Raw genomic sequence first — 17,064 nt, 5'->3', positions numbered from 1 at the left:
CATGTCCCAGGCTAGGTATAGAACAAAGAGTGTGGCACACTTATTGGTTAGATGAGTTAATTGAGCAAATTATCGTATTATTATATTTGAGGATTACTTTCGGAGTATGGATGGAGTTAATTTTACCCTTGAGTTTGGTATATTTGTGAATGTAGTTTCGGGCTACATTGCTAAGTGAGCTAGTTATATTGATTATTATATATATTGTTTAATTATATTTTGATAAGTGATGATTACTCAGCTTTTTGCTGACGTGTGTGTGTTATTTTGTTATGCTACTTGTGTTTGCGGCCATATCTTTTTCTTATGGTGGCCCTACGACGATCTATTTTGGAATTTGTCCTTAATGGTGAGCAGTCAAGATTGTGTAAGCAGGTTGATCAAGTGATCGTAGCTAAAAGAGCTCAAGTGTTTCGATTAGTGTTTTTATATCGAACTTGTAAAGTTGTATAAATAGCTCACCTAGATTTGTTGGGTTGTAAGTATTGGGATTTTGTAAGGCTTAACACTTGACAGGTTGTCGAGTGTGGCGGTAATACCTCCGATTTAAGTGTATGCTTCCGCAATTTTTATTTAAAGGTTGATTGTTTTTCTTTTATTTATTGTTTATTATTAGTTTGTAAATCGGGGGTGTTACAAACTTAGACCTTTTCTAAGCAATTATTATTCCCTCTGTTTTGATAATATAAACAACTAGGTTAAGTCCCGTGACATGCACGGTAATTTTTAAAACTTAATACTTATCATTAATTTAGCATTATTATTTAATTATAAAAAATTAAACCTAATTGCAAAATAGGATAAAAGTTCTGTAATTATAAAAAAAATTTAAAAAATTGATCACACTAAAGAAAACAGAGAGAATGCGAGTGAAGGATAGCTCAAGTGGTTAGAGCTCCCTCCCGGTTCTAGGAGATCTTATACTTATAAAATAGGAAGTGAAATATTATTGAATAGTTTGTATTAAAAACTTCTCTAAAAAGCTTTGGCCAAAAAATAAAAAAATAAATAAAAATAAAAAAACTTTTGGAGGGAAAATTTTTTAACCAGGAGATGACATGTGTCATTCCTGATTTCGCCTTTAGTATAAAGTTATAGATAGATAGATAGATTACCCTTATGGAGTATACTCTAATTAAACAAAACTATATAATATAATCTGACTAATCATGCATAAGATGAACTTGTTTTTATAATATTGTACAACTAATTAAGAAACAGCTAATAGATTTAGTTTATTATAGTCAAATTATATCCAAGCCATTTGTAATATCATATATAAATGCATGTAACTTGTTATTATATTAGTTTCCATAATTAAATTAAAGCATAATTTCTTGCATCTTCTTCATTATCTTCAATTTCAATTTCAATCTGGTTTTATAGTGTTGAAGAAACGTTTTATTCGAAAATGGCGGCAATGCCTCAAGCACAAGATCTTCCTTCAGTGATCAAATTCAACAATAAAAACAAGAAGCTTATCACCATCCTTAGCTTGGATGGTGGTGGAGTTCGCGGTCTTATACCTGCTATTATTGCTAGTTTTCTCGAGCAACAACTTCAGGTATGTCATCTAGTTTGCACTTTTAAATGTACATATATATACATCCAATTCGATTATTCATGATAGAGTTATGAAAAAGAGAATATTTGATTAAAAAAAAAAAAGAGCGAAGGCTAAATGAAAGTTATTGTCCATTTTACTACATTGCTACGTATTGATTCATTCCCTTGCAGATTGTATGTCCATATTACGCTATTCTTTCATATAACATTAATCTTATTTCAGTAAAAAAAACCAATTTTAATTAATTTGCATGGGTCAAAAAGAAATTGTTGATGAAAAAAAATCAGATGTATGTAATAATAAATCAATCTTGATAGTTAAAATTTTGTTCTGATCAACTTATATATTTACTTTTATTTATCGCGATGTTAAAACTTAAAAGCATTACGAGTCAACTTTAGTTATCAATATTAAAGGCATTGGTAAGTCAACAGAAATCATTGTGACTGATAAGATTTTTTTTTCCCCCCCTTTTTTTATAGGAATTGTGATTGATAAGAATTGGCCTGGTTTCATCATTGAAAAACGATTTATCAGCTGAAAATAATTTCAATGATTAAATAGTTACAATAATTAATTGAAAAGGAAATTCATTAGACAAAAAAATGGAATACAATATATGCATGCCTTTTGAAAATGTATTAGTATAAATTTTTTTAATTTTTTTTTTTGACGAGTATTAGTATAAATTAAACGTACTATTATTTTTGTACAAATTGGTCTCACCAAAAAGGGAACAAAAGTCTAACTAAAATATGATTTATAATTATTTTGTAGAAATTAGACGGGGAAGATGCAAGATTAGCAGATTATTTTGATGTGATTGCTGGAACAAGTACGGGTGGTATAGTAGGAGCTATGTTAACTGCACCAGATGAAAATAATCGCCCTCTTTATGCTGCCAAAGATATCATCCCTTTCTATCTAGAACACTCCCCTAAGATATTTCCACAAGAAAGGTACGGAGTTTGAACGTTTAAATTTTTACGCTATTCACACACTACTCTCGTGTATGTTACAATTGCGCTACTTGTATGTGACATATTGGTTTTCCTTTAAATGCATTGCAGTGGAGTATTTAGCATTTTCAAATCAATGATGGGGCCTAAATATGATGGCAAATATTTGCATAATTTGCTGAGAAGGGATTTAAAAGAGATGAAGCTTCATCAGACTTTAACAAATCTCATTATTCCAGCTTTTGATATTAAGTTGCTCCAACCAGTTATCTTTTCTTCTTTCAAGGTTGGTTTTATAATTTATCTTGTTTTTCGTTTATTAGAAGATTCATATTGTTCATGAGCATAATGCACGTCATGCTTCCTGTGGTATGCCCTTGAGTGCACAAAATAAAAATATTGTATTGATTCTTCAGATACCAGCTCAACCTTCTATTGATGCAAAGCTATCTGATATATGCATTGGTGGATCGGCTGCCCCAACATTTCTTCCCTCATATCAATTTGGAGATCCAAGTGTTAGAGAATTTAATCTTATTGATGGTGGAATTGTGGACAATAATCCGGTATAAAAAAACAACTCCTTTTCATATTAATCTTGACCGGTTTAGGTTGTGATTACATATAGAGTCGTTTCACATTGAATAATTATATATGCACAATAAGCATTAAGTGAGACAGACTTACAATAACTTATTGTGAGACATTAAAAGTTATCCCCGATATAATAAGTCATATTTCTCTCACAGTATATTAGTGTAAGTCTAACGAATATAAAATTTTGACAGTTAACAAATATTTTCGTCTTCCTTGTCCAGACTTTGATAGCTATGATTGAAGTGAGCAAACAGATGATAAAGGAAAACCCAAATGCTCATAGCATGCATGATGGAAGGTTGCTAGTGATTTCAATAGGGAGTGGATCAGCAAAGAATGAGGAAAAATATAATGCAAAAATGACAGCAAAATGGGGGCCTCTTTCTTGGATTATGAATGGTGGATCAACTCCTATTATAGATTGTCTCTTTGAATCTGGAGGTGATATGGTTGATCTTCACAATAGTGTTCTTTTTCAGGCTACTCAAACCCAAGATAACTACCTTCGTATTCAAGTAAGTAGATCAATGTGTTAGTCGTTTATGTATGCATTACATTGTATCAGTAGTAGCACTGTGCACCAGGGTCTAACAGTGACCGGGGGAGAGGCACTCGTGTACAAGCCAATCACGTGCTTGATGGATGGAGCGTTATGTACCCAAGTGCACTACGAGTTTTGTGACAATCAAAATTTATGAGTCATAGACGTAACTTGAATTTAATGAGTGATTTTTGATACAATATGCATAAGAAAAGCACAAGCATACTTTATACGAATTGTTATTAACATTCCTTTATATGGAAACAGGATAATAGCTTAACAGGAGTAGCAACATCACTAGATGTATCAACAAAAGAGAACTTGCAAAATCTGGTGAAAATTGGTCAAGAGTTGCTCAACAAACCAGCTTCACGAGTTGATCCTGAAACTGGATTTCTCGAAGCTATTCAAGACATGGGCACCAACGCAGAAGTCCTTACAAGGTTTAACCCTAGATATGTTCCGAAATTTTGGTGTTCTTGCTTGTGTACTAATACTTAATACTGTATTAGATTAGATCACTGACAAAAAATGATAAATAAATCACCAATTATTGTTCGAGTATAGTAGTCACAAACTTTAAGTAAAATTGGGATAACAGAATATAGTTGTCAACCTTCTTGAAGAAGAATTAATTCATCACTACTTAACTAGACAACCGAAAGTACCCCTTATCTAAATTAGGTCATATCCTTAATTATACGGGATTGAGTCGATTGACATCATTCTATAATAATATTCCGTGTATACACAGAACGTGTTATAGAAAAAGATTTCACCTCAACTCATGCATTCGTTAGCATAAATTTAGGGATTTAATTATACCTAAAATTGTCAGCTAATAGCTGGTATAACATGTGCAGGCTAGCAGAACGACTCTCAGAAGAAAGGAAATTCCGGAAGAGCCAAAACTGAATCAGATAGAAGATTTTATACACTTTAAAAAATTTCCCAATTTCCATTACAAAAGCACAACTGTAATATTTGTTTTTTAAATTTAATTATTTATATTTATGAATTTACAGGATCTTAACATACCAATAAATTTTGAAAGAGTAGAATTTCTAGCTGGTGTGTATGAACTTAAATCAAATTCTATATTTTTCATTGAAGAAAAGGAGTTTAACATTTAAAAAATGTTATTATCATTCCATGTCTAAACAGCCACTTCATACGGAAACAAGGAAGGACGAAGATGAGAAGAGAGCAAAATGATACTGAGAAAATAAGAGCCAGAATCATACACTGCTGAAGCTGTGAAGCACTTGTTTTCTCAGAGTTGCTTCTTGTTCTGCTTTTATCTGACCAAGTTGTGCTAGGTTGGCTGCGCACCAGCCAAACCGATGGCACAAAAAACATCACAATTCAGATTTTGCAAGGTAGAAAGAGCTGAATTCAGTTCAATTAACTTTTATCTTCAATTCCCCACTTAGATTCTGAACTTGGAGCTTGACTATCTGAAAATAAAACAGGAAAGATGTAAGATGGATTTTTTGCTTCCTGAAACATCACTACAATGGTGAAACAGACAATTGCTTTTACTAGGCTACCATGGAAGAATACTTTCACAGGATGTCACATAAAATGAGTGGCATAAGACAGCTCGTCACTACACTAGAAACCAGTTCAGATAACAGCAATGTATATCAGTAATGTGCAAACAGATGCCTGGTCACTTGGTCAGGCAGCTAATAACATAAGCTTTCTTTAAAGTCATATCAGAAGATCATATTGCAAATTGATTAGCAGATATCTAATACGAAATCCAAGATTGTAACCATTATACTCTCTTTCTGCAAGCTTTCACTACTCACGTCCTAAGCCTTGCACAATTAAAAGCTCCATGCATTTATCATTCCGGCGAAAAACGAAAGACAACGATCAATTAAGAATTTAAAATAATGAAGAGAATCAGCAAAAAGTCAGAAAATAGAACTCCAAAAAGTTCAGACACTGAATACAATCAAATCATAATAATGATCCACAAGTATCTTCCAGAAACTCCACAATTTAGTTTTTAAGTGCCAACAACTATAGGTATTACAGGAAGTATGTTCAACCAAATTTAAAACGAAATCAGAGGCCAAAAAACAATATAGCATACAGCCATGCAATCAATATTGGAGAGATCACAAAGAAACTAGCAATTCTTCATCTTACCTTCTACAATGACGTAAGGTGTTTACATTGCCGGTGGCTGGTACACAAGCCTGCTATGACACATGCCTGCCTGCACATTGCAAATTAAAATCAAATTAAGTACAAGGGCAAGTAGTACATTCAAACAGCCACAAACGAAAACATTTGTACCATGAAGTTATAAAATTTAACCTTAAGTCCCTCAGAATAGACTTAAGCATGTAGCATCTGAGTCTTGACACTAGAAATCATACATGGGTCTACAGTACATCCACAAATTACGCTGCTGGTTTGTCTACTTGTTGATAGTCCCCTATTTAAGCCTGGGGACAAGAGAAGCAGAAATGGTAAAGCTCAAAGCACCCAAAAGAGAATCAGATATGACTAGAGGGTGCAAGAAATGAAAGAATTGCAAAGCTGTTCACCAAACTTAAACTATTCATACTAGAAAGAGTCAGCTATAGACTTTCAGAATGAAAACTGAACAGAGGCCTGTAGTGATACTAAACACTGAGATAGCTAGAAAACAGAACTGCAGTCCTACAGAGTACAGAGATAAAGCCTAAAGATGCAAAGAAGTTCAAAACCTTCAAGAGTTCAAGAAGTTCCATTTTGGATTTCCAATCTGCTTGATTGCTCTTCAAGCCCTTTAAGGCATTCAAACTTGCATGAACCTATGTACAAATGTCACAATGATCAGCAATCAGCAAAACATAACATCTTAGTACTAATATGGATTAACAGTCAGCACTCAGCAGCTCCCCCCTCTCAAAATAATTTTTTTTTTTTTTTAAAATAAAAATAAAATACATCTGCTGCAAGAAAAAAGAGGGGAAGGAGTCTGGGAAGTCAGCTAAATAGACACCCAACATTTGAAAAAGCGGTTTTCAGATTACGCCTTGCTTAAGAGCTGAGGAAAAGAAATATAAATATTGAAGGTTTCCCAGCCTCCCTCCTTTTTTTTTTACCATATTGTATAGCTTTTTACTCTTTCATATTTGGTGAGACCATTATGACATACATTACCTTTTAATTTCCCTTTTCTGAGCCAGGAAATGACTTGCCATGTCCAAAAATCCTTATTAACAGAAGCTGTATGAACACTGATCTCCCTAAATCAGCTTCAAGTCCAGTAAGACAGGAAAAAGTTGGCAGCTTACTACATCATTACTTGCATGAGACTTTTACTTTGACCAGCACCTGAAATTATGTCATGGGCATCAAAACTTTGCAGGAAAGAATATTACAGACATACAAATTCCATAAGGTATAGAATTACTTTGATAGAAGCTTGTCTTGGAGCGGGAGATCATGATTAGATATGAACTGAACCAACTTAAACTGCATAACTCCTTCAAGTCCATCTCCTCAATTATCACCATGAGATATCTAGTCCATCTGTGTATCACCGTAACAAAGGGGAGCATACCCTGCATCCTCCATATTTGAAGCTAACTTTGCCAGCATCTCATACACATACTCACATTCTTGGTGCTTCATATCCTTGGATACAAAATAGTTTACACGACCAAAAGTCTCTATCCAGCTGCAGCCAACTTCCTTCCTCTCACCTCTCTCTTGCATCTCTTTTCTAACTCTATCAGCAAGGTCCCAATATCCCTCATCTGAGTACAAGTTTGATAACAGTACATGGTACCCACTCCTACTATTTCTAGATTCCATATTGAGTAATTTATTGGCAACAATCTTTGCCAAATCATATTGTCTATGAGTTTTGCAAGCTGCAAGAAGTGATCCCCAAGCTTGGATTGCACTACCTACCTCGCCCAATTGTTCAGCCAACTCAAAGGCCTCACTCAATCTTCCATCTCTTCCTAACATGTCCACCACACAAGCATAGTGCTCAATTGAAGGTTCAAGTCCATATTTTATCTCCATTGACTCCAGAATACTAAGACCTTCATCAACCAACCCAGCATAGCTGCATGCAGATAATACTGCAATGAAAGTGACTGCATCAGGTTTTACACCTGAACTCTGCATTTCATCGAATAAGGCAAGAGCTCTAGCTCCCATTCCATGTTGTCCATAGCCCAATATCATGTTAGTGTACGTAACAGGACTCTTAGTGGGAATCAAAGCAAACATGTTTTCAGCAGAAGCAATTGCCCCAAGCTTCGAATACATGTCTACTAAAGCAGTGCCAACAAACACATTTTGGTCAAGGAAGTGGCGGGTAGCAAATGCATGGATCTGTTTACCCAATGCGATACTCCCAATTTGACTACAAGCTGGAAGAATTGATGCCATGGTAACAGCATTTGGAAGCACATTTCTCTTAAGCATCTGGCGAAATACAGCAAAAGCCTCTTCAATAAGCCCATTCTGCGTGTTACTAGATACCATGGAATTCCATGTTGCTTGATCTCTACTTAGCTCATCACTTTTTTCAAATAGTAGTTGTGCCTTCTCTATCAAACCAGATTTAGCATACATATCTATTAGATAGCTGTCCATGCCCTGAAACTCTATCCCTTTCCTTATTAGATAAGCATGAGTTTGCTTCCCGATGAACTCACTTCTGAGATTTGATGCAGCTGAGAGTATAGCTATAACTGTTACTGCATCAACTACAAACCCCTGGTTTTGCATCTCATAAACAAGCATCAGTCCTTCATCATCCAACCCATTCTGCACAAGAGCAGTAATCATAGTATTCCATGACACAGCATCTCTTTCAGCCATCCCTTCAAAAACCTTAAAGGCTTCGTGAATATAATTACACCTCGAGTACATAACAATAACAGCATTTAGTACAGTGACAGACAAAGTTGTTGGATTTTTCAACACTAAAGCATGCAGCTGCTGACCAATATTCATCTGCTGCATTTGTGAGACAGTGTTTAAAGCTGAAATATAACTAACATTATCAAGTGAAACATGCTCCGAACTAAGAGCCTCGACGAAAAGATCAAGTGCCTCAATGTAACAGTTGTTCTGCAAATACCCACCAATCATGCTATTCCATACCTCAACATTCTTGTTCAAACACCCATCAAACAACTTCCTTGCTATATCAAGACAACCAATATCTGAGAACATAACAATTGCTGAGCTGACAGCATACAAGTCATCAACATATTCACCACCAAACTTGACAAGCATCCCATATAAAACATTGGCAAGCCTGTAATCACAAACACCCGAAACAGCCGGGAACACATTAACAAAGCTAACAGGGGTAGGTTTAATACCCATGATCATCATCAACCTAAAATACCTAACAGCCTCATCAAACCTCTCATTTTTCACAAACCAAGAAACCAATGTATTCCAAGCAACAACATCTTTCTTCTTCATAGTATTAAACACTCTACGAACAGGATCAACCTCGCTATATTGCGAAACAACAGTACTAGCAAGACAAGTAGAGTACATATTCAACAAAGAATTATACACAATTCTACTAGCATGAATATGAGACCTTATAACATGACAATGAACAGCCTTACCAACCCTCAAATTCCGGGTATCAGCACAAGCCTTAAGAACAGAAGAATATGTATAAGAATCACATTTAGTAGAAGAATTAGACCGCATTCGAGAGTAAAACAAAAGAGCATCAAAGGGAAGATTGTTACAAATAAAACCAATAATAATAGTGTTCCAAACAACAGTAGTTGGTTTAGGCAATGCGTCGAACACTTGGCGGGCAATATGGGGTTGACCATCTCTGCAAAGTTGGCTTAAACGGGTACGAATTGTTGGGGTTTTAAGGGCTTTTTGGGGTTCATCAAGGGAGGGTAGAAGTGGGTCTAAAAGAGAGAATTGTGAAGTGGGGAGTTGCCTGTGAGGTGAGAGATTGTTGGGTGGGAGTGGTAAGGGAAGTGGTAGGGATGAAGTAGACATGGGAGATGAATTTTTGAGGTCTGGTTATTGTTTCTGGGTTGTAATTTTTCTGGGTTTGAATTTGCTTACTCCATTGATTGTTATGGTGTCTTCTTAGCTTGTGAGCCTTAGCCAGTAGAGTGGTGTAGGATTGTGGATTGAGTGAGTAGCTGGCAATGAGTATATCCTTCCAAAATCCAATGTCTGTTATTTTGGGACTCTAGAAAATTTGAAAAATAATGAAGGTTAGGTTGGCTAGAAGGGGAGCCAAGCCAACTAGCCAAGCGCGAACTTGGCCTGCTCAACTCGATTCACGATTCAACCCAGATTTGACCCTGTTGAGTTAGGAAATTATTAGCTCGTTTTGAACTCGTAATCAGTCAAGTGTAAACTGGTCAAAATTGACCTGTGGTAACCTAAGCTTGGATTGTTGAGATTATAAATTTTAACCTTGCATTAAATTGTTGAAACATAAGATTATCTAAAAAAAACAAAAGAATTTATCAAAATTGACTCATACTTGATTATCGAATCTTTAATACCCGACGCAAACCAAAATCGAGTTCAATCTCATGCAACCCAAAGTAACCCTTGCCAATTTGACCCTAAATCACCCAATACAAACGTGTTTGAACGACCCATTTACAACCTCTAGCAAAAGGGCTGAATTCAAATACGAGTACCAGTACTACTTTGCCACCTTTGGGCTTTGGCTCTATCAAATGTTATGTCCTTCCCCCGCACGGCCGCACCTCACCATTTCTGACTTGCAGGAGCTATCAAAGTATCAAACACGACAGCAAACAAGCTCTGAGTTTCCATGATCAGGTCAGTTTCAAGTCAATTAAAGAGCAAAACTTTCTTTCCAATTTCGTTTCTGGGTAACTTTAGGTTTTGTTCATTTCACCTGCTTTCAAGTTTCAAGTATTTCTCTGTATATTATCATTCAAACTCAAGGTTAAACCCTAAAATTGTTTAAATTAAGAACACCCTTTTGTTAAATTTGCTTGATTCTCAAACTTTGCTATGAAAGTTTCTGGTTTGAGCAATTCCTCAATTCTGGGTAATTTAGCAAGAAATAAACGGAATGTAATTCCAATTCCACATGGAACAATTCCTGAACCAAAAGGTCAGGACCTTGATTTTGTGAATGTAGCACATAGCCATCTTATACACTCTGATTGGGATAAATTGGAGAAATTATCAAGTGGGTTTACCCCATTTAGATTTAAGCATGTTTTATTGAAGATTAAGAAGGATTATGTTCTTTCTTATGAGTTTTATAAATGGGTTCAGCTCAAAAACCCTAAGTTTCACAGCCTTGAAACTCATTCCATGATTCTCCATGTTTTGACCAAACACCGGAAATTTAAGTCTTCTCAGTCGATTATGAAGGATATACTGAGTTCGCGGTCTATTGATGTGCCACATAAGTTATTTGAGGCTATATTGTACTCGTATCGATTGTGTGATTCGTCTCCTCTTGTGTTTGACTCACTTTTTAAGACTCATGCCCATATGAAGAAGTTTAGGAATGCTACCGCGACCTTTTGCCACATGAAGGATTATGGGTTTCTACCTACAATAGAGTCTTGTAATGCTTACATGAGTTCATTGCATAGTTTGAATCAGGAAAAAATTGCACTGGCTTTTTATAAGGAGATTCGGAAAAATGGAATTATGCCAAATGTTTATACTATGAACATGGTTATTTATGCTCATTGTAAGCTTGGTAGTTTGGAAAAGGCCTTGGAGGTGTTTCAGGATATGGCAAGTATGGGTATCTTTCCTACTGTTGCATCACATAATATACTTATTTCTGGGTATTGCAATAAGGGCCTCCTCACCTCTGCCGTGAAGCTAAAAGCCTTGATGGAAAAGAATGGATTAAAGCCGGATAGTGTCACTTTTAACACCCTCATCAATGGATTTTGCAAGCAAGGGAAATTGCCTGACGCGAACAGGGTTTTTAGTGAGATGAAAGCTGCACGTGTGCCTCCAAATACTGTAACTTACAATACTTTGATAAATGGATATAGCCAGTGGGGTAATAGTGAGACAGGATATGAACTTTATGAAGAGATGCTGAAAGATGGGGTGAAGGTTAATATGGTGACGTATAATGCTTTGATATTGGGATTCTGCAAGGAGGGCAAGACTAAGAAAGCAGCCATTATGGTTAAAGAACTTGACAAGCAGAATTTAGCCCCAAATTCCTCAACCTATTCTGCTCTTATTTTAGGGCAGTGCATGAGAAAGAATTCTGAACGTGCATTTCAATTGTACAAGAGTATGATAAGAAATGGTTGTTATGCAACGAGTAATACATATGAGATTTTGATCTCTTCTTTCTGTCAGAATCGTGATTTTGATGGAGCAGTTCAGGTTCTGAGGGAAATGCTAGGGAGAAGTATGGTTCCTGGTCCAGAAATTCTCTCTGAGTTGTGCAATGGGCTTTGCCAAAATGGAAATGAAGATTTGGCTGTAAGCTTGCGCAATGAGGTGGAAGCTAGATGTCGTAGCTGAAGCTGAGGGGTTTTGGAGTCGCCACAAGGTTCTGTTTGAAGTCTGAAACAGAATGGCTTTACAGCAATACAGCCTTTACCTGATGAGGTCCACTTTTGAGGTTTGTCACATGGATACAAATACTCCTCTTTTGTTCCTTTTGCTCTGATATTTTTAATTTGGCAATTTTAATTGTTGAAACTATTTTTCTAAATGGATGAATAAAACCCAATGTCCCTCCTCCCACTCACCAGGATTATTTATGGTCATTGCTTACCTCATAAAATTAATAAATAACTATATTAAAGGATGTAATGAACCCTGTCATCCAAATTTCATTCTTAACAACATTACTGATACTTATCATTACAGATTTACAGGATATTGGGACGTTGCAGTGTAGGAACTATCAGAGGTCCATTGAGGTCCTTAATATTTTCTCGTGTCTATGTTTGGCCGTCAGCAGGTTGGTACATGGTGAGTCGGTAAATGGATATAGCTCTACAACTGGGCTGACAAAGCAGGAGTTGTAAGGAGTTAGGTCTGAATTAACTCATCTTATGGGATCTTCTTTGAGAAAACTTTGGCTGAGGGGGATGATTATATAGTTCTCAGAGGATGAGTTGTCCTATTGTATAAGAAGTTAAGAACCATGTTCATCCTAATCCCTAAGCAGTCTATCACAAGTTCACAACTCATCCGCCACCCATTGTTTAAGAACCATGTTCACCATCAACTGAGAGGTACAGCAGGCCAGCGGCGTGTTTACCATTTTATCCTTATCTTTTATAAGGAGGATGGGGGTGTACTCAATACCATTCCAATGTTAAAACTTAGAACTATCAGAGGTGGTTTTGATTATGACTTTGTAAGATGTTACAACTTTATTTATGTTATATTGTTATTGTAAAGTTAACCCTTCAAAGTTCATACTGGAAATAGCTTGATTTTGGCTTATACACAAAAATTAGTGCCATGGTGATGAGTTGGATCAATACCCATATTGCAGTAGACAAGAATCGAATGTAGCATGAATTGGATCGATACCAATATTACATTACAATTGAAACGAAGGGAGATGTGTAGATTATACGAGACTCAAACTCCCAAACCTTACTACGGAACTACCTAGCGTCTCGAATTTTCTTTTTTTGGCATAAAGAATTTGAACTAGCTACAAAATAATGATACTAACAAGTATGACAGAGTAATTCATACCGCTAGAATTAGAAAACAAAAGACCTAGAAATTCTGAGACTGCAAAAAATCAGAAAGGGTGACCCTAGAAATGGGATGACAATGATGATTATCCTTCTTTTTCTTGAACTGTTTAGATGTCATCTTCAACACCTTCTTCCAACCCTGCATCCGAACATAACAAATTTACACTAATTCAGTAATTAAAGTTCAAATCTCGTCTACATTACTACCATTTGCGACTTCCAATACTACCCGAAAAAACTTAGCACTAGTTCAAAGATCTTACCTTTTTAGAAGGAGGAGACTGCAACTCAGAAGAATCATTGTTACACTTTAACATCTTCTTCTTCTTCTTATTCTTCTGAATTTTAGCAGTTAAATTCAACCCAAAAGTACAAATCTTCTTCTTAATATTACTTGACAATGAAATTTTCTCAAAAGAAAGCCTTCTATTCAAATCAGGAGACTTGGGGTTCAAACACGAAAGAGAAGTAAAACGAGGGACTAATGGGGACCAAATTGAGCTTTGCGAGTAGTCGAAACCGAAACCGGAATAATCAGGGTATTTGCTAAGAAGATTGTTCGACATTGAAGTATCTAAGTATTGAATTACTATTGCTTCTTTTTCTTTGAATTTGGGTTCTTTAATTTCTTCTTCCATGAATTTTTTTTTGCTTTTTTTTTTTTGGGGTTTAATTTTTACTTTTTTGAGGGTGCTTCTTTTTCTGCTTTTTGATTTTTGGTAGCCGTTGAATTGATTGGGGTAGAAGATGAAGTGAGAAGTTGGTTGTTGAGGGATGAAACAGGGGAGTTGAGGGAAAAGGTTACCGTTAGAATCACGCCAAAATTGAGCAGTTAAAAAATTTTAAAAAGACGGTGAGTTCATAATCTAGATTTTTATTTTAGGAAATTCATAATCTAGATTTTAGTACATCTGTACTTGCATGAGATGCACCCCCTCTAGCCCCTCATTTTTAACTAGTCCCAACTCCGAAGTAGGGTTGTGCATTGGTCCGCATCGGATCAGATCAATTTTGCTCGAGTTTTAGATCAGATTGGACCGTTTTATAGTTTGTAAAGGGAATTTAATTTGGAAGTTAAGTTGCTTTCATAGTAATATGAATCTCATTTGCAATATGATAAATTTAAATTGATTGATTCATAGTAACATAGATTATAAATACAATATGATAAATTTAAATTGATTGATTCATAGTAACGTAGATTATAAATATAGATACTTACAATATTATATAATTGTATCATTTGAAATTTTACACTATCCACATATTCTCATTGATCATACTTTGTTATGTACAAGTATACAAATAAAAATAATTAAGAATCATGCTAAATTTTTTTAAAAGTGATTTCAAAATCTAGTATCATAAATCTTTTGTTTTTTAATTTTTAAATGATAATTAAAGCTACTATAATGATATTCAGAATAAATGATTTGCAATGAAGTACAAGTAATTTTTTATTTCTTTTTTTTAAAATCAAATCCATTCTTTAATATACACTGCATAGCACAGCAGGCCAGCAGCACACTGCACTGTGCACACTCATGAAGAGTCATGCCCACTGAAGGCATAACTCACAAACAACACCAAAATATTCCAAATCAGATTTATTCTAGTATATTGTACCATACTACTTTTGAGGAGATTTTTTTATGTGTTTAATGTACAAGAAAAAGGTAAAAATGCCCCTAATTTGAGTGAAATGCAAGCAATACATGAATCAATGGAAAATGCCAATTTCAATACTAGTATAATTTAGATGTAAGCTCTCCCATTTCAAGCAAGCACATATTCCAATCACCATGCTAGAGGATTTGCACATATTATATTCTTCATTACAGTGATTTAATTTTCTCTATAAGGAGTGCCTTGGTCTTCTAATCCATTGCCTATTTGCCTTACACTCCTTAAGTAGATTTTAATAACAATGGCTGTCTTGTTCAGAGCACGTCCAACTCGTCCTAGCACTCTCGATTTTATCATCGTACTTGTGTCCATATTCGTATTTTCTCTCTTCAACATTTGCGGTATGATTCTTATTGCATACATTGAATTTTTCGCTTTTTGATTAATTGCTACGAGTACCATGCATAAGTGTATCATGTCTTTCCTATGTAAAATGATACAATTATTACGTTAGTATTTCTACGTACAAATCAACATGTTGGTTAATTAGTAAGAATGTCAATTTATTATGTCTTGAAACAGTATATGACGTGGTGAACTTGAACTATCTAAAAGATGACATGAACTCTGTAACTAACTTTTTGTGAATTTTGATGAATTGATTTTAGATGCCGGAAGATCCCTAGAGAGATTTAAGTTGATGGCAGGATTGAAATTTTCATACTATCAAAATCCAGAGTCTGATACATTTGACCTCCCAACACTTGATGCATATGATGATTCATGGTTAGCACCTTCACCCTTAGCTCCAACTCCCACAAACTTAATCTCCAACCCACCAGACAACTCCCCTAGTCCAAGCCCATATGCAGCTCCTCCGATGTCGGGACCGCCTTTTAGCGAGGCCAGCCCAACTCCCGGCGGTCCGGTCGTGCTTCATCCTGGGCCTTCTCAGCTCTCATTACAGCCCGCTGGGCCTCCAAAACACGGTTGGGCCCAACCGGGCCATGAATACGCGGTTTGGTGTGTTGCTAGGCCCACAGTGCCTGAGACCATGCTCCAAAGGGCCATGGACTATGCTTGTGGAAATGGGGCTGATTGTGGGTCAGTTCAGCCCAATGGGCCTTGCTTTGTGCCCAATAATTTGGTGGCCCATGCTTCATATGCTTTTAATAGTTATTGGCAAAGGGTTAAGATTGCTGGTGGCACTTGTGATTTTGGGGGCACTGCTATGCTAATTACTGTTGATCCAAGTAAATTTCTCAAATTCATTCTTAAATTGAAATTAATTTATACATGAAATTATAAATTTTATGTTTTGATTTTGATTTGTGAAATAATGTTCTCTGCAGGTTTTAATGCATGTCATTTCATATATAATTGATCAATATTCGATGACAAGGTTCGATGATAAGGTCCGATACTGATACTTTCATATGTACTCAAGTATTTTATTGTGACATATTTTGGAAGCAATTGAGTTTAGTTTTGTGTGACGATATAAAGTATGTAAGCTTAATGTAATCTACTATTTAGTAAGTTTATAGTCATCCTTTAAGCAAGTGATGGAAGTATTTGTACATGAGAAATACAATAATAGATTTAATGATACAATTTTATGGGTCAAATTAAATCAAATAAAACTCTAGTTCTTTGAGTTCATGTCAGATGGAGACAGCATGGAGTATATGATTGGATTTTTCTCAATAAGTCTCTTCAGATTATCAAATTAAATCGGATCATATATTGTCAATTCTATGTACCAAGAAGATAATATATCAATATTTATAGAGTTTTGTTGGGGAGACATTCACAACGAATCCAAATGCAAAAAAACAAGCGTATTTCAAGAGTTATAGCTACATTTACAAATGAAAATAATAACACAACATGGTCCAATTCTATTGTTAATGGCGATTTTTTTATAATTTATTTATTTTTTTTTTTTTTATTTAATCTTGGATTTATGAAAATGGAGACAATATCTCATTATTCAACACCACCTACCTAGAAGATTAGGCAAGGCTGGATGTCAATAAAAAAGGGCGAACAAAATAT

At 35.4% G+C, this 17,064-nt stretch overlaps 4 protein-coding genes and 1 pseudogene across 7 annotated transcripts; 3 read left to right on the top strand and 2 right to left on the bottom strand.

Moving 5' to 3' along the window:
* The first annotated feature begins 1,411 nt into the window (after positions 1–1,411).
* Positions 1,412–4,594, top strand: LOC145602755 (patatin-like protein 1). The gene is made up of 7 exons (XM_081658918.1): positions 1,412–1,564; positions 2,345–2,526; positions 2,638–2,812; positions 2,943–3,092; positions 3,345–3,638; positions 3,932–4,107; positions 4,528–4,594. The coding sequence occupies exons 1-7, from the start codon at positions 1,412–1,414 to the stop codon at positions 4,577–4,579; spliced, it is 1,182 nt and encodes a 393-aa protein (XP_081515044.1). The 3' UTR covers positions 4,580–4,594.
* LOC145601382 (pentatricopeptide repeat-containing protein At3g22150, chloroplastic pseudogene) lies at positions 3,923–9,810 on the bottom strand (annotated as a pseudogene). Of its 3 annotated transcripts, XR_014104385.1 has the most exons (7): positions 7,083–9,810; positions 6,830–7,003; positions 6,391–6,477; positions 5,996–6,126; positions 5,825–5,894; positions 4,909–5,121; positions 3,923–4,185 (listed from the first exon to the last, which is right to left on the bottom strand). The product of XR_014104385.1 is annotated as a pentatricopeptide repeat-containing protein At3g22150, chloroplastic pseudogene, transcript variant X2 (transcript). The 3 variants fall into 3 exon arrangements; XR_014104386.1 differs by lacking the exon at positions 3,923–4,185 and having other exon boundaries at positions 4,701–5,121; positions 5,975–6,126; XR_014104383.1 differs by lacking the exon at positions 3,923–4,185 and having other exon boundaries at positions 4,701–5,121.
* Positions 9,811–10,373: 563 nt separating this feature from the next.
* Positions 10,374–13,074, top strand: LOC145602144 (uncharacterized). The gene is made up of 2 exons (XM_081658312.1): positions 10,374–12,278; positions 12,530–13,074. The coding sequence occupies exon 1, from the start codon at positions 10,679–10,681 to the stop codon at positions 12,176–12,178; it is 1,500 nt and encodes a 499-aa protein (XP_081514438.1). The 5' UTR covers positions 10,374–10,678; the 3' UTR covers positions 12,179–12,278; positions 12,530–13,074.
* Positions 13,075–13,399: 325 nt separating this feature from the next.
* On the bottom strand, positions 13,400–13,946 carry LOC145602754 (uncharacterized). Its single transcript, XM_081658917.1, has 2 exons — positions 13,644–13,946; positions 13,400–13,519 (listed from the first exon to the last, which is right to left on the bottom strand). The coding sequence occupies exons 1-2, from the start codon at positions 13,944–13,946 to the stop codon at positions 13,400–13,402; spliced, it is 423 nt and encodes a 140-aa protein (XP_081515043.1).
* Positions 13,947–15,177: 1,231 nt separating this feature from the next.
* LOC145602841 (uncharacterized) lies at positions 15,178–16,806 on the top strand. Its single transcript, XM_081658996.1, has 3 exons — positions 15,178–15,407; positions 15,675–16,259; positions 16,359–16,806. Exons 1-3 carry the CDS (start codon positions 15,308–15,310, stop codon positions 16,388–16,390), a joined length of 717 nt encoding a protein of 238 aa, XP_081515122.1. The 5' UTR covers positions 15,178–15,307; the 3' UTR covers positions 16,391–16,806.
* Positions 16,807–17,064: the final 258 nt, after the last annotated feature.

Source organism: Chenopodium album, chromosome 21 (assembly GCF_948465745.1).
Source record: "Chenopodium album chromosome 21, dcCheAlbu1.1, whole genome shotgun sequence".
Taxonomy (NCBI): Eukaryota; Viridiplantae; Streptophyta; class Magnoliopsida; order Caryophyllales; family Amaranthaceae; genus Chenopodium; species Chenopodium album.
This window is presented reverse-complemented; position numbering and strand designations above follow the sequence as displayed.

Coding starts and splice junctions, on each gene's coding strand:
- LOC145602754 (XM_081658917.1), bottom strand. CDS start 13,946: ATGTCGAACAATCTTCTTAGCAAATACCCTGATTATTCCGGTTTCGGT. Junction 13,520..13,643: donor AGTCTCCTCCTTCTAAAAAG/GTAAGATCTTTG, acceptor GTTCGGATGCAG/GGTTGGAAGAAGGTGTTGAA.
- LOC145602841 (XM_081658996.1), top strand. CDS start 15,308: ATGGCTGTCTTGTTCAGAGCACGTCCAACTCGTCCTAGCACTCTCGAT. Junction 15,408..15,674: donor TTCTCTCTTCAACATTTGCG/GTATGATTCTTA, acceptor AATTGATTTTAG/ATGCCGGAAGATCCCTAGAG. Junction 16,260..16,358: donor GCTAATTACTGTTGATCCAA/GTAAATTTCTCA, acceptor TGTTCTCTGCAG/GTTTTAATGCATGTCATTTC.
- LOC145602144 (XM_081658312.1), top strand. CDS start 10,679: ATGAAAGTTTCTGGTTTGAGCAATTCCTCAATTCTGGGTAATTTAGCA.
- LOC145602755 (XM_081658918.1), top strand. CDS start 1,412: ATGGCGGCAATGCCTCAAGCACAAGATCTTCCTTCAGTGATCAAATTC. Junction 1,565..2,344: donor TTCTCGAGCAACAACTTCAG/GTATGTCATCTA, acceptor ATTATTTTGTAG/AAATTAGACGGGGAAGATGC. Junction 4,108..4,527: donor AACGCAGAAGTCCTTACAAG/GTTTAACCCTAG, acceptor TAACATGTGCAG/GCTAGCAGAACGACTCTCAG.